Source organism: Urocitellus parryii, chromosome 3 (assembly GCF_045843805.1).
Source record: "Urocitellus parryii isolate mUroPar1 chromosome 3, mUroPar1.hap1, whole genome shotgun sequence".
NCBI lineage: Eukaryota > Metazoa > Chordata > Mammalia > Rodentia > Sciuridae > Urocitellus > Urocitellus parryii.
In genome coordinates, this window is record NC_135533.1 from 202,323,483 (window position 1) to 202,339,950 (window position 16,468).

General features: G+C 43.5%; 1 protein-coding gene across 3 annotated transcripts in view; it reads left to right on the plus strand.

Annotated features, from left to right (window-relative positions):
* Positions 1-9,959: 9,959 nt before the first annotated feature.
* The window catches only part of Ptpn23 (protein tyrosine phosphatase non-receptor type 23), a 29,355-nt gene continuing 22,846 nt past the window's right edge, over positions 9,960-16,468 (plus strand). The window contains exon 1 of one of the 3 annotated variants that reach the window (XM_026389854.2): positions 9,960-10,143. In XM_026389854.2, the coding sequence (XP_026245639.1) occupies positions 10,060-10,143 (84 nt within the window). In that variant the 5' untranslated portion in view covers positions 9,960-10,059. The remainder of the gene's footprint in view (positions 10,144-16,468) is intronic. The other 2 variants (XM_026389856.2, XM_026389855.2) reach the window with 2 other exon arrangements.

The window sequence follows — 16,468 nt, forward strand, 5'->3', positions numbered from 1 at the left end:
ACCCAGATTGTGGACACAGGTTGCTCCACTACCCAAGGGGCATGTGCAAGTTGAGTCAGGTGGAGAAAGAAGTGTTGGCCACATCGGTCCCATGGAGACACACACCTCTTGTTCCAAAACCAGCACTGCGGACACCAGTTACTTCGCTACCCCAGGCACAGAGACCTTGGTAGCATCTGAGAGTACCCAAGACTGACCCTAACCCTGACCCCATGGGTTTGGCTCTCCCATGGGGATGCTGGCCAGAATATAGGGTCTCCCTACAAGGGCCAGATGTCTCAAAAGTTCTGTCACACTTGTCTGTGCTATTGCTCACTGCCCAGCACCAAGCAATCTGGGAGGGTCAGCATGACAGTCCTGAAAGGCCCCTGGAGTCCCTCCATCTCAATGGCTTGAATTGGGGAATCTGTTCTAGGTAGGAAACGGGTAAATCCACCATTGCTCCCTTTCCCTTCACAGATACTGGTCCAATGGGGTCACCTACCCAAGAATTAAAACTATCCCTAAACAAACAAATAAATAACAACAATCCCCCCCCCAAAAAAACCCCTCCAAAACCCATAATTCAAATCTGCTGGACTTTGGTGCAGCCAAAGGCCCCCAGGATTGTGGCTGTGTTGTGGCAAAACTATGGTTTGGGGGTCATCTGCTGACAAGTGCCCCGGGAGCCTGGGAACCATTTTTTTAATATGCATATTTCTTAGTTGTAGGTAGACATAATACCTTTATTTTATTTATTTATACGTGGTACTGATGATCGAACCCAGGGCTTCCCACATGCTATGCAAGCGCTGTACATACAGCTAAGCCACAACCCCAGCCCCAGGGAGCAGTTTTCACTCTGGGGATGGACTTCCAAGGTCTTTGACCTGTTCCTTATTTGCAAATATTCCATGTGTTGGAGCCTTTTGGCAGGAGAAAGTGTCCAGTGCTATGAGGTCTCTGGAGGGGCAGGACCTCCTAGAGGGAGAGGCTGTGCTACAAGGCCCAGTAGCCTCTCTTTGCTGCCCTGATGGAGCAGGTTCCCAACTGTTTGGGGCCTGTGGGAGAGGGCTGCCTTCCAAACTCCAGGAACCCAGATGGTAGCTGGGAGGTGCTCCTGCTCTGGCCCCCACTCTGCCAGCTCTGAGACCAGGAGAGCTCCCTCTCCTCCTGTCTTCTTTCTCCTGCCAAGCCACACCTGAAAGGAAAGTGAGACTGAGACCAGGCAGAGATCCACACCAAGGTTTATTTGTCAAAGCTGCCCAATAAACGCCATCCCTCTACAGAGTGGAGAGAGGCGCCTGAGGTGAGGTGTTCGGGGCTCAGCTTTTGTGAGGTAGGGGTTTGGAGCTGGAGCTGTGGCGCTATGGGAGAGGCTGGGGGTGCTTGCAGCAGAGCTGGGCAGCTGGGAATAGCATGGGATTGGTTTAGGTCCAAGGCACCATGGCTTTCCAGAGTCATGGGGTCGTGTCCTTCTGGGATTGGCTTGGGGTTATAATACCATGGGGTAGGTCACTAATGGGGGTGGAGGGAGTTCCAGTGAGAGGAAGTACAGGGAAGTGAAACTTAACACTTAAGATGGCTGCTCAGATGTTAAATCAAGACCCTATAACACCTCTCTTTTGGTTCTTCTTCAGAGCGCCCCACCTACCTTTTTGTAAATGTTTTTTGTTTGTTTGTTTTGTGGTTCTGGGGATTGGACCCAGGGCCTTGCACATGCTAGGCAAACACTCTACCTGCTTGTTTCCTGTTTGGGCTGTGATGATCATTCTCCTGGACATACCTCCTGGTGCTTGTGGGCAGGACTCCTTGCTGGGCAAAAAGACAGCCCTGTGCTGGTCACAGTGATAAATAGTGATGATTTGACTAGACAATACCAGTTTCCAAAGTGGTGGCACCCATATACAATCCCAGCTGTGGCAGATCAGAGTTCCTGTTGCTCCACATCCTCACTAACAGCTCAACATTATCATTTTGTGTGTGCATTATGAGAGCTTTATTTTTGGAATTTCATTTGGATCATGAAAGTAATTCGTACCCATCACGGACTATATGCAACACATACTATTGACTGGTGTATACTCACCATCTGAAGATGGCCTTTCAGTATAGTGTGTTTGCATTGTTTTGGGGGGTGGTTACTGATGAAGAGGGACTTTTTCCATGTGATCTTTATATATTCTAGATGATAATCTTTCTTTGATTATGACTTAGCAATATCTTTTTCCAATTTGTCTTTGTGTGTTCACTTTCTTTACAGTATCTTGTTTTTCTTTTCACTTTTAATTCTGACATAATTTCAGACTTACACAGAAAAGTTACATAAATAGTGCAAGAGTTCCATCATACCCTTTACCCAAATTCTCCAAATGTTGACACTTTACATTTGTCCCTCCCTCTTTCACTCTAAATGTAAAGTCTAGACCAGCCTGGGCAACTTAGCAAGGCCCTGTTTCAAAAAAAAAAAAAAAAGCTAGGGATGTAGCTCATTGGTAGATAGAGTACACCCCTGCTTTCAATCCCCAGTACTGCAAAAAAAAATTCCATATTATGTTTTATATTCTTTTTGTTGTCTGTTTAGTACTTCTTTGTGTTTCAGAACATGGAATTTTGAATTTTTTTGGAGATTACAGACTAATTATGTCGTAGAATGTCCTTCAGTTTACATTTGTCTAATGTTGTTTCATAATTACTTTAAGATTAAGAGCATCTGGGCTAGGGCTGTAGCTCAGAGATCGTGCCTAACATGTGTGAACACTGGGTTCAATCCTCAGCACCACATAAAAATAAATAAAATAAAGGTATTGTGTCCATCTACAACCAAAAACAATAATCAATTGAAAATTTAAAAAAATATTAAGAGCATTATACTAGAAGGCATATGATGTAGATTTATCTCATTAATGATACTAAATATCATCATTTAGCTAAGACACATTGCTGGTGATATTAAGTCTCATCACTTGGCTAAGCCAAGGTTTGCCAGGTGTCTCCATACACAGTTTCTCCTTTTCCCTTTGTAACTAATAAGTGCCCTGTGGGGAGGCACTGTGGGACTGGGCAATCACCCTCTACTTTACTTCTCAAATGCACTGATTTTTATGTCCATTATTAATTATGCCTGAATTATTAAAATGCTTGCCAAATATTGATTTTCTAATGTCATCTATCTGTTGGCTTCTTACAGTGGAGATGGCTTTTACCCTCACTTATTTATTTATACCTATGTAAATTCATATATTCTTTTATTCAATGGGTTATAATCTCTTTCTATCCTTATTTTATTTTAATACTCAAATTGTCCCAGAGTTGAGCACCTGTATTTTATGTCTTTTGCTCACTGGAATTTCTTTCTTTTTTTTTTAAATATTTTTATTAGTTGTTGATTAATTTTGTTTGTTTGTTTTTTTGGTACTGGGATTGAACCCAGGGCCTTGTGCATGCAAGGCAAGCACTCTACCATCTGGGCTATATCCCCAGTCCCCTGACTAATTTTTTTTTAATATTTTATTTTTTAGTTATAGTTGGACACAACACCTTTATTTAATTTAATTTTTTATGTGGTGCTAAGGATCGAACCCAGGTCCTTGTAGGTGATAGGCAAGCACTCTACCACTGAGCCACAACCCCAGCCCAGTTGTTGATGAATTTTTAAATCTTATTTATTTATTGGTTTGTGGTGCTGAGAATCAAACCCAGTGCCTCACACATGCTAGGCAAGCGCTCTACCATTGAACCATAATCCCAGCCCTCACTGGGACTTCTTAATACAAATTAAGTTTAATTTATTGATCTTCCATCACTACTGGTGCTTGGTTTTGGTTTTTGTTTGTTTGTTTGTTTTTTAATTTGGTTATTGTTATTGTTGTTTTTTGTCTTGTTGAAGAAATACTTCCCTCCTGGAGTTGATAGTCTCCTATATCTTTTTCTAAAAATTATAAATATATGTCTTTCTCATTTTGGTCCCTAACCTACTGGAATTAAGTTTTTGTGTTAACTTTTTATTGAACAACACAACATACACACAAAAAAATTGTTCAGAATAAGTGTGCAGTTTGTTTTCTTTTCCTGAAGGAAACAAACTCCTGTAACCAGTGCCCTAACCAAGAACCAGAACATTCTCAGAATTCCCCCAAAGTCCTCTATGTATCCCATTTCCAATCTCTACTCTGCTTCCAGCCCCAAGGATGACCATTCTCCTGATGAGAATGGTGGTGCACCCCTGCAGTCCCAGCATTTCTGGAGGTTGAGACAGGAGGAATGAAAGTCTGAGGCCAGCCTCAGCAATTTAGTGAAAACCTTAGCAACTTAGTGAGAACTCCCCCAACTAAATAAATAAATAAATAAGGGGATGTAGTTCAGTGGTAAAGCGCACCTGGGTTCAATTCCTGGCACCAAAAAACAAAACAAAAATCTAAACTACTCTCCTGACTTCAAACACTACTGGAAACATAGCATGAGGTATGACTCTATACCAGTGAGGGCTTCCCAGAGAAACAGAGCCAACAGGAGATAGAGATTTGTTTTAAGGAAATGGCTCATATGACTTTTGGGGTTGGCTAGTCCAAAGTGTACAGGGCAGATTGACAGGTTAGAAACTTGAGTCTGAGTTGCTGTCACAGACTTAAGGCAAAAGTTCTTTTCTTTTTTGTAAGTTGTAGATGGGCACAAAACCTTTATTTTATTTTTTATGTTTATGTGGTGCTAAGGATTGAACCTAGTGCCTCTCTACAGCCTCGACAAGCACTCTACCACTGACCTATAACCCCAGCTCCACAAAAATTCTTATAAAGTTACCAGTCAATGCATATTAGGATCCACCTCAATCCAGAACGATCACATCTTAATTTCACATCTGCAAAGACCTATTTCCAAATAATGTCACATTCACAGATACTGAGGGTAATAGGGTACACCTTCAAATTTTTGGGTGAAAACTCAATCCAAAAGAGACTCTATTTTTTGTCTCATATAGATGGGTGACTGGTTGGCCTGAGTCACTTACTTAGTAGCCTTTCCTTTCCTCTGGAATCTACGTGGTGGATGTCCTGGGTCTGTTTCTAGGTTCTCTCTTCCATTTGGATGGTCTAATTAATGTTGCATTCTTGAGCAAATAACCACACTGAATAAATACCCAATTACTAGGATTTCTAACAAGTCTGGATATCTGGTGGGATAGGACTTCTATTTTTTTTTTTCTTTTTTAAGGCTGTCTAGTCTTTTCTAAGGCCTTTGCTTTTCCATATATATTTGGAAAATATGTCAATCTTCCCCCACCCTCAAAAAAAGGTTTGGTGGGAATTGTACTGAACCTATGGACTACACTCATCTTCCTGGAAGCCTTCCTTCCTCACCAACCCTCTCAGACACTCTGGGTTCACACTACCCCGACCCACTTCTGTGGAGGTGGCCTGGCCTCCTTGGCCAGTTTGAGCACATCAAACCCTTCTGCCCCATCCTGTTGAGAAATGTACTATCCTGAAGTCCCTTCATATGTTTCTGGGTGTCCACATTCCAGACTTCACTGTGAAGACGCTGAAGGCTGAATCCAAGTGGTGCAGTTCTCCACCCTCCACACACTCTCCCAGAACCCAGAACAGTGTCACAGGAATCTGAAATCCTTGGTGGGCCCTTTCTTCTTGTCCCCTCCTTAGTCTATCTATACAGCAGCGTGTGTGACCATTTATAAAGCTTAAGTCAGACCATATTTCTGGTTCTGTTATGAACTTTATGGTCTCCCAACTTGTCCAAAGAAAAATCCACGTCCTCAATATGCAATATGCAACCTTCTTCCCCTCTCCCAGTGCTTCTCTGAACTCACCTCCTGCTGTTCTCCACAGGCACTCAGCCTCAGCCACTCTGGCTTCCTGCTTGTTCTTCAGGCATGCTAGATATAGTCCTGGCTTGGCGCCTTTGCATCGGCGGCTCTCTTTCTGAAATATGCTTCCCTTAGCTATGCCCCTAGCTTGCTCCTTCGCTTCCTTCACAGTAAGTATCTTCAAAGCGAAGCTTCCCTTGATTACCTGATATAAAATTGCAAATTTTTCCTCCTCCCAAAACTCCTCTCCCTGTTCTGTGTTTTTCTTTTTACCATAGCAGGTGTTGCCATCTAACAGACTGGTTTTTTATTTTTTATTTTTAATTTTTTTCGTAGTTGTAGATAGCATGCCTTTATTTTGTTTGTTTTTATGTGGTGCTAGGGACCAAACCCAGTGCCTTACACATGCTAGGCAGGCATTCTGCCATGGAGCTATGATCCTAGCCCCTAACATACTCCTTTTCTCTTCCTCCTCCTTCTTATTATATTTATTTATTTATATGTGGTGCTGAGAATTGAACCCAGCACCTCATATATGCTAGGCAAGTGCTCCACCACTGAGCCACAACCTGAGCCCACATACTGTTCTTTATAGTTGATATACATCTCCCCTTGCTAGAATGTGACCTTACGAGGGTGAACCCCTCACCCATTTTGTAGGACACCATTTGTAGGACACTGTGGGTGTTCAGAAAATATTTGCTGAATAAGTGAACGTAAGGGACCCATGCTCAGCCCAGTCTCTTATATTCACTTGCTGGAAGACTTTAGGTGATCTCCTCCCCAAGCCCAGGCTGTTTCCACATGGGTAACACAGGAAAGAGAGTGTGTGTGTGTGTGTGTGTGTGTGTGTATCTTTGAAGACCCATGCAGCTCTGCTGACTGAGATGGAGAGGTTGTCTTAAGGCAAATGTCAGGAGACCTGGGTAAATTAGGTGTTTGCTGCCCCCTTGTGATGAAGCTGACTCTTTTCCAGTACCACTGAAGCTATGCTTCCTGTAACTCCCAACTGTGCTGGAGAAATATGTGTTAGGAGGGCACCCCCACCCCAAACCCTGTTCCCCCAGAGACATACTTTCTGCTGTCCCACTGTTGCTGTCCCATCCTGGCTTCAGTATTCAAGACCTATGAAGGTATTTGATGTTTTTCACACCAATCACCCTTCGTGTAACTGAAACCTTATTATGTGAATTTTGCATCCCACCCCATTCCTATGTTGAAGTCATAATCTCCAGTACTGTATTTGGAGACAAAGGGAGATCTGAAGACACATGGAGATGATTATTGACAAGCCAAGGCAAAAGGCCTCAGAAGAAACCAACTCTGCAAACAGCTTGACCTTGAACTTCCAGCCTTCAGAGTTGTGTGAAAATAAACACGTTAAGCCACTTACTCTGTGGAACTTTATTGGGGCAACTCTAGAAAACTGATACACCTGGAACTCACAGGTTGTCTGCTGTAGCTCAACCCCAGAAACACCAAGTGGGGCCAGGTGTTTCCATTCTAGAGGATTGAGGATCAAGGAAGGAGACAATCATTGCCACCCAAAGTTGTCACTCTGGGAAGCTCAGAAGCTCAATCTGCCTGGCTGCTCTGAATCCCAGAACCTGGCCAGAGCTCCCTTTTGTACCTAGCCTGCATGTCTTCTTGATGTCTTGAAAGGCATATTTATAGGCTCCTACCCTGCTTCTCTTCCTGTTCTGGCTCATACTGACCTGCAACTGCTTAAATCTGACCTCTTGCTGGCTTCATGTTTGGGGGCTACACGTGTTCTGTGGCTAAGCTTCTGCCTCTTTGCTTAGCAACACTAGCTCCTACTCCTCAGTCTGCTCTGGACCCAGCTTCTATACCTGGGTCTTGCAGTTCTATATCAACCCTATACCTGACTGCTACCTTACCATCAGAGAGCCTTAAGGGAAGCCGTTTTACACTTCTGCATTTCCTTTACTATAAATTGTGTTGGGTAGTTTTGAAGAGTGTGGGACTTGTCCTTAATTCCTCCACCTCTGACAAAGTGACCTCAAGATGGTCTTCTAGAAATAAGATACTTTTAAGATGATAAAATTTTCTTTTTCCTTAAGAAAAAATTGTCTGATCTTTTGTACTTTTAAAAAAATTTTAGTTGTAGATGGACACAATGTTTTTTATGTGGTGCTAAGGATTGAACCCAGTGAGCCACAACCCCAGCCCATTTTGTGCTTTATTTTTTAGTTTAAAGTTTTTTTTTTAATTTTTTTTAAGAGAGAGTGAGAGAGGAGAGAGAGAGAGAGAGAGAGAGAGAGAGAGAGAGAGAGAGAGAGAATTTTTAATATTTATTTTTTAGTTCTCGGCGGACACAACATCTTTGTTGGTATGTGGTGCTGAGGATCGAGCCCGGGCCGCACACATGCCAGGCGAGCGCGCTACCGCTGAGCCACATCCCCAGCCCCTAAAGTTTTTTTTTTAAATATTTTTTAGTAGTTGGACATAAGACCTTTATTTATTTTTATGTGGTGCTGAGGATCGAAACCAGGGCCTCCAACGTGCAAGGTGAGTGCTCTACCATTGAGCCACAAATGTGGCAACACATACATTTTAACCAATTTCCCCCTTCAGCTGTGGGGATGGAATTCAGGGCCTTGAACTTGCTAGGCGAATGCTCTACCATTGGTCTTCATCTTGTCCCAATTTTAACCATTTTTAAGTACAGCCCAGTGGCATTAAGCCTATTCATATTGGTGTGTAACCATCATGATCAGCAATCTCCAGAATGTTTTCATCATCTCATAATAAAACTGTTATCCATTTACAGTTGTTTTTAAAACATAACTCTCCATTCTCCCCCATTCCCAACCCTCTGGCAACTAGCATCCAACTTTCTGGTTTCGTGAATTCCAATACACCAGGTACCTGGTATAAGTGGAATCATAAAGAATATCTGTTCTTCTGTGACTACCTTATTTCGCTTAGTATATCAGAAATTCCTTCTTTGTATGGCTGAATAGTATCCACTGTATGTATAACTGAGTTGGTTTATCTATTCATCTGTTGCTGGACATTTGAGTTGTTTCCATCTTTTGGTTATAGTAAATAACGCTGCCATGAATATGGTGTGCTTTTTTTCTTTCCTGTTTGCTCTATGTCCAGCTGGCATGAAGGTAGGCCCTTGACTGAGTGTTGAAAGGCTCTGGTTTCACTGCAAAGGAGACCTGGACCCTGCTTTGGAGTTGAAGCCCGCTTTATGAGTCCACATCTTACATTCGTGGTCTGCTCCACATTTCCTCTGAAGGTATCTATCTTCAGCTTCACAGACCTGAAGCCGACCATGTCAAACAGGACGGCAGCCACCAACTACACAGGCTAGGGACTTGGAAATTATCTTTTGACATCCTCCTTCCCCTTAAATCCATTCACGCCTAGTTCTGATCATTTTATAGCCAAAATAGTCCTCACATGTTTTTCAAAGTGGGCACAAAGTTTCTCTGCCCATTCTTTACCTCCCCCAACTGCAGCCACCATCACTTCTGTCCTGGAAGACAACAAAAGGCTTCCACTTTGCACTCTCTGCAAACCATTCTCTATTTATTTCTAAAACTAGGTAGTATATACGTAGGATTTAAAAATTTCTGCCCTACAGGTCGCCTTTCTGGAGACAAGGGCCCTTCCGGAGCCTGGGAGCTCCTAGGTCCTCTTAAGTCCACTCTTTTCCTTTTACCACAAGAGGACGTGTTGTTCTCTCAGGCAGTGCCAGGCCTTCCAAGTGGGGCTAAACACGCCAGTCTCCACTCGGTGCCTCCTCCGAGACTCGGAATGGCCCGGAAGCCTCCCTCGCACCGCCTCGTGGGATGTTTTCTGTTACTCCTCCCGCGCGGCCCGCCGCGCACCAACTTCAAACAGCCCCAGCCCCAGTCCTCCGCGGCCTTCGCGGATACTGGGACTATAAATACCCAGTGAAGTTCTCTAACTGGCCCTTACTGAGCACGGAGTGGGCGGGACCTCGCCGCGCAGCGGACAGAAACCACCACTCCCAGAAACCCTTTTCCTTCGGCGGAATTTCCCCTCCCGACTTCCTCCACGCGAAGGCAACCGAGCATGCGCAACCGGAGACCACCTGGGTAAAAGGCGGCGCGGGGCGGACTGCGCCTCCCAACAGGCCGTGGGGTAGTCTGCGTCTCCGCGTGACGAGCGACTTCCGGCGCGGAGGGGCGGGGCCGTGCGCGCGGTTGAACCCGCAACTAAGCGGCGAAGGGAGCGGCCAGTGGCCGCAGGGCGCTGTCGCCATGGAGGCTGTGCCCCGCATGCCCATGATCTGGCTGGACCTGAAGGAGGCCGGGGACTTCCTCTTCCAGCCAGCCGTGAAGAAGGTGAGCGTTCCTCCCACCTTTCCCTGTCCGCCGCGGATCTCAGTCGTCTGGCAGCGCGTGACGCCCCCTGTGCGCCGTCCCTGTGAAGCCGTGTCGCAGGCCGGCTTTCCTCCGCCTCGCCCACCCCTGCGCTCGCGGACAGTCCTTCCCTTTCTTGCTTGTCCTCGCGAGCAAGCTCCCGCATCCTTGCCGGAACCGCTTCCCTACTTCTGCCCCGGGCCACCCTGTAGTCCCACGGAGGCTCCACTTCCTAAGGGCGACGTGCTAACCCAGTACTGCCCCGCCCGTTTCCACGGCAGGACCGCCCCACTGGGAGCGGTGGGCAGCCCAGACCGTGCAAGTTCTGCTGCTTGGCTGGCCTTTGGTGGGCTCTTCACCCACGACCCCACTGGATGCTGAGGATGGCACAGGATGTGTGTTGCGTATCGCAACCCCCGGTGGCCTATAGAGATGCTCAGCCCCTGACGCTGACTACAATTCTGCATGGTCTCTTCACAAGAAGAATCTTATTCGAAAACCTTTTTGAACCTAAACACACAATTTTTGCCGTTTTTAGGAGGGCTACCGCTTTTCAAAACTGCCCGGACAACATGTTGTGTTGTAGCTCTCTGAGAGACCTTACTAGTCATTGTGTTGAACAGAGGAGACAGGTTTGATGTTGACCGAGGCAAGGGGCTTCTTGGTGAGAGATTGAGTGGTGATTGAACTAGCTGCTGCTTTAGGACCGGCTGCCCTGCCCCGTGGCATTGAGGGCCAGAGTAGAAGTTAAAAGGAACAACCTGGAGGTTGCTGCAGGTGGGAGGCCTTGGGGTTTTTAGCTGCTGGAGTAAGCAGCAGACAAGTTGGATGACACACTTGGAGAAAGAACTAGGAGAGAGAAAGTGAGTTTGGAAGTAGTTTCCCAAGAAACTCTCTCCCATCTTCTTTTCATGATACCACTGCCTTAGTTCAGGCACTGTTAGTTTGCATTCCTTTTTTTTTTTTCTCCTTGGCTGGAGATGGAACCCAGGGTCCTCATGCATGCTTGGCAAGTGCTGTACCATTGAACTACACCCCCAAGCTGTAAAACCAGGAAATTAGATAAACTGATCTAAAATTCCGGAATTTTGTTAACTTTCCACATCTGCTTTTTTTTTTTTTTTTTTTTTTTTTTTTTTTTTGGTAAAAATACAACCAGGTGAGTTTTTCTAAAATAGTAAAACTTTGTTTTCTAGCTTTACAGAATGAGCCAATTATTATTACTATTTTTTTTTTTTTTTTTTTTTTAGGGTACTGGGGATTGAACCCAGCTCAATCCCAAGTGCTAGGCAAGCGCTCTACCACTGAGATACCCCATATGCCCTTTAAAATTTTTTTATTTTGAGGGGCTGGTGTTGTAGCTCAGCGGTAGAGCACTTGCCTAGCACGTGTGAGGCACTGGGTTCGATCCTCAGTATCACATAAAAATAAATAAAATAAAGGCTTTTTTTTTTAAAGTCCTCTTTAAATTTTTTTAAATTTTGAGTTAGAGTCTCCCTAAGTTGCCCAGGCTGGCCTCTAACTTGAGATGCTCCAGCCTCAGCTTCCTGAGTAGTTGAGATTATAGGCATATACTACTGCACTTAACTAAAGACAATATCTTTGTTTTCCACTGAGAGTTCTCCTTAATCTAGTTCACTTCTTTCAGCATTTATCAAAACCCTACTATTGGGCTTGGGTTGTGGTTCAGTGGTAATCTGCTTGCCTTGCATGGGTGGAGCACTGGGTTTGATCCTCAGCAGCACATAAATAAATAAAATAAAATAAAGGTATTGTGTCCATCTACAACTAAAAAACCAAAAAATCCAAACCCTACTGTGCCTGATGTATGTGTTTCAGGTACAGGTGTCCCAGATTCTGCTCATAGCCATTTCCTTAACATGCTGTGTCCCCTGTTATGTACTTATGGTCATGAAATTCCTCCTCCTAGAGCTCTCAATTTTGCCTTGTAATGTGGTGATAGCGTCCTTCTTTAATGGGTGTATACTCGTTCTATCTTTAAGGTCCAGTTTGAGCTCTCTCCCTTAATCCTTTCATCTGGATTAATCTTCCCTGAGTGGAATACTCTGAATTTCACTCTGTTCCTTTCCTTGATGACAGTAATGTGTGCTGTTTTAACTCCTCCTTTTCAGTTGGAATCTCTAAACAGCATCTCCATGTTCCTCATAACCTAGCACCTTCTACATAGTTGGCAGTCAGAAAAGTATTTCTCAAATAACTGAATGACAGTCAAGAGGGAACTTAGATTAGATTTTAATTATGGCAACCCTAGCTATGTAGAAATTCAGTGGATTTCTCAGCCCAGAAACTCGTGGGAGATGTTTTTGTTTTAACTTTTTTTTTTACTGGTCAATCTTATGAAGCCAGTAAGATACTGTGAGCAGTGACTTTCCTGAGAGCACCTGGGCCCCTGTGAAGGGAACTGCTCAAGAAATAATTGTTTCCCTAGACATGGGACTCCTCCCTTCTGCAGAAGCCAGTGTAACCTGGGAACTCTTCTTTCCCTAACTCTAGAGCCCCTTCTCTACATTCTGCCACTGGTCCCCTTGTCTTTCTCTATCTTTTTGCTCGGAGCGGGGGGAAATAATTTAATTTAGAATAGTAAAGTTAAAAATTGATTCTATTTATGTCAGCCTCTCAAGAACTATGCCGAGTCCTGGTGATTGCAGACAAATGAATCTATCTTTTCCCCCATGGAATTCATAGTCTGGTAGGGAAAATTTAAAAATTAGCGCAATGACATTAGTGTAAGAGAAGTATTTGCAGTGTACCAAAGTACTGGTCTAAGGGGAGGGGCTGCGGGATGTTTGCTAGAAGTGGATTCTAAAGGATGAATAGGAGTTTTTAGACAGTTTCATTGTGAGGACTAGGTTTTTGACAAAACCTTTCATGGTGGTTAGTATTGTTAAGTATAGTTTGTGGGAAGACATACATTTGGACTGGGTCCAAAAGACCAAACTAGTATAGAGTTTAATCACAGTCACTGGGTTTAATCACTGTCACTTGGTTGGTTTCAGGAAGCCCTGTAACCACTTAGACTAACAACCAACTAGTTAAGCTGTAACCAGTTGACTGATTGATAGACTAAGCTGTAGTCAATTAAGTTTTCTGTGTCTCATTGTTTTTATACAAATTTTGTCAGATGATGTTGTTGGTTGGAATTCTGTGAACCTACACTGGTTGGAGGACTGCCTGATTTGCAAATTGTTGTATTCTTGCTTTTACTCAGATAACTCCATTAAATTAAACTTGGGAAGGATTTATCTTTTTTTTATATTTATTTTTTAGTTTTTTGGTGGACACAACATCTTTATTTTATTTTTATGTGGTGCTGAGGATTGAACCCAGCGCCCCACACATGCCAGGCGAGCGCGTTACTGCTTGAGCCACATCTCCACCCCCAGGATTTATCTTTTAACAATATTGATTTTTTTCATTTCCAATGGGCATGCCTCCATTTATAGAATAATGGGAAATAGGAGTTAAAAGAGCAAATTGGTTTTGAACTGCAGTGCTAAACTTTAGTTTGGTATACCTGGACCCAAGTGATATTTTAGTGAAGAAGTGCTGCTGGGTTTGCACTTCTATTTTTTCATTTTTGGTGCTGGGGGTTGAACCCAGGCCCTTGTGGATGCCAGGCAAACATTCTACTAGTGAGCCATGTCCCCCAGTCCACCCTGCGCCTTCTTTTTTTATATTTATTTATTATTTATTTTAGTTGTAGTTGGACACAATACCTTTATTTACTTATTTTTATGTGTTGCTAAGGATGGAACCCAGGGCCTCACACGTACTAGGCGAGCACTCTACCGCTGAGCTACAAATGCAGCCCTGTGCCTTCTTACTTGCACTTTAGAGATCTTGCTGACTCACTGGAAACAGAAGGATGACTTCTGCTCTTTATCAGTGAATGATTTGGTCACAAGTGTTCGTGTTTAAAGATTTTTCTTTCTTTCCCAAACACTTGCCCTGAACCAATAGCACTTGAGCTCAAGTCAGACTCACTTGAACTAAAATGATGCATCCATCTCTTGTATTGAACAAATAGTTATTAAGTGCCTGTTATGTGCCACCCTTGGGAATATGGTTGATGACAAAAATCTCTGCATTCCTGGAGCTTACCTTCTAGCCATCCAAGTAGTAATCCATCAAGTGTGAGTTGGTAGCCTCTTTGCCTTTCCTTTGGCTTCTCTTGCACCTCTTCCCACTTGGATTGAATTGATCTGTAAATCTCCATTTTCCTCCTAGAGTCCTCCAGAGAAATTGCCTGCCTTTCAGGCCTGTCAGCTGCTTGCTGAGCTTGCCTCTATGACTTCACTTCACCAGGCCACTCCAATGGGAACTTTCAGCCACACTTTCTTCCACATCTGGTTGTTGTCCTTGCTTGGGTCTTTACTGGAATTTGTTTGCTTCTGCTTATCATGTAGGTTGAAGCATATCTCATTAGGATCCCTTTGGCTGCCTGGCAGTTGTAGTACCCTTCCCTGAATTCATACAGGTCTTCACTGTCTGATCACTCAGTTGACTTCCAACACAGACTGCACACACTTGTTGGCTCTTCTTACTACTGTTCGTCTTATTTACATCTAGATAGAGCCTGGTTTTTCTGGTTTGTGGAAGTCCCTTGCTCCCTGCCTTCCAGATTTTCCATGGGATAGCTAACACTTTAAAAAAAAGAAAAAAGCTTATATGTACACACACAGAGAAAGTTAAATGAGAGGATCAAAGGCCTAAAAGGCCTCTGGGTACTTAGCAATGAAGGTATTGGACATTGTTAGTTACCTGTGGTTTGACCTGTATTAATTTCTTATCACAGATTTGGAGTCACTCAGTTGGTCTGCCTGAACTTGTCTTTCCCTCTTGTGTTTTACAGCAGAGTGGCTCCAGGCGCAGATGACCTGGATTGTCTACTTTATTCTCTTTTATCTCATACTCCAAGGGCCTATATCTATTTCACTTAGGATTCTTCCTTTACTTGGGAAGTAATAAATACTTGTATAAGACAAGAGTGGGCTTACAAGTGTGGGCTGAATGACTTTGTCTAGCTCTAGCACCCTCTATGAGATGTAACTTGAGTTTTCACTTGTTCAGACAAACTAAGGACCATTCAGATGAGATGTGGGAAAGAGGCCTCAAAGATTATGTGGGGATTAGACTAGGACAGGATGAAAGTCTTTTCTCGTGCTGGGTACTTATTGCCCTGTGATTCTCTCTCAGGCTTGCTAACTGGACCAAGGGGATGATTTTCCTTGGCATTGCTCTCTTCTCTTAATAAAATTTGTCTCATTTGACATTCAGCAATAGTATTATAATGGCAGGACCCAGGATATATATTTCCAGTGATCATTAGCTATAAAATTCTGTGCCATGTGTGACAGAATAAAGTTACAAGGAAAACACATAGCTGCTGGAGCCAGACTCTGATTTAGGTCTTTCTTTGCTCCTTCAACTGCTACAAATAATCGCATAACTAATCTGATCCTCACTTTTCTCCCCTGTTAAGTGGAACTGTACAAGCCTGTGAGAATCAAGAGTTAATGTTTGAAGCCAGGAGTGATGGTGCACACCTGTAATCCCAGTGGCTAGGGAGGCTGAGGCATGAGGATCACTAGTTCAAAGCCAGTCTCTTAGGGCCTCTTAGTGAGGCCCTTTTAAGAAATATATATTTCTCTAATATATATTATATAAATATATATTAGAGAAATATTTTATATATATTTTCTGTCTCTAATAAAATATATATTTCTTAAAAAAGGAGGCTGGGGATGTGCTTAGTGGTTAAGCACCCCTGGGTTCAATCCCCAGTACTAGATTAAAAAAAAAAAAAGTTTGAGTCCATAGTACAGGTTTCGACATACTCTAAATAGTATTTTCAGCTGAGCATTCTCTCCCTGTTTAGAAAATAACTCAAATGTTAAGGGCTGGGGTTGTGGCTCAGCGGTAGAGTGTTCGCCTAGCACGTGCAAGGCCCTGGGTTTGATCCTCAGCACCACATAAAAATAAATAAATAAAATAAAGTTATATTAAAAAAAAAAACTCAAGTCTTTATGATAGCCCTGTGAGTGGTAATATTAACCCCATTCTACACATAAAAAAAAATTCAAGCCCAGATTTTATAGCAGCTCAGGGCAACAGCTAAAACTTGAAACTGCATCTTGGATTTTTCTCTGGAAATGGCTTCTCTCTTGGTATTTCTCTGGAAATGAAGCCAGTCTCTTGCTGTTTTTCACCTCTATCCCCCCACCTTGCCACCAGTATTGCTCTCTCAGAAGCAACCCCAGCTGATCCAGGTCCTCCCTCTGTTGTG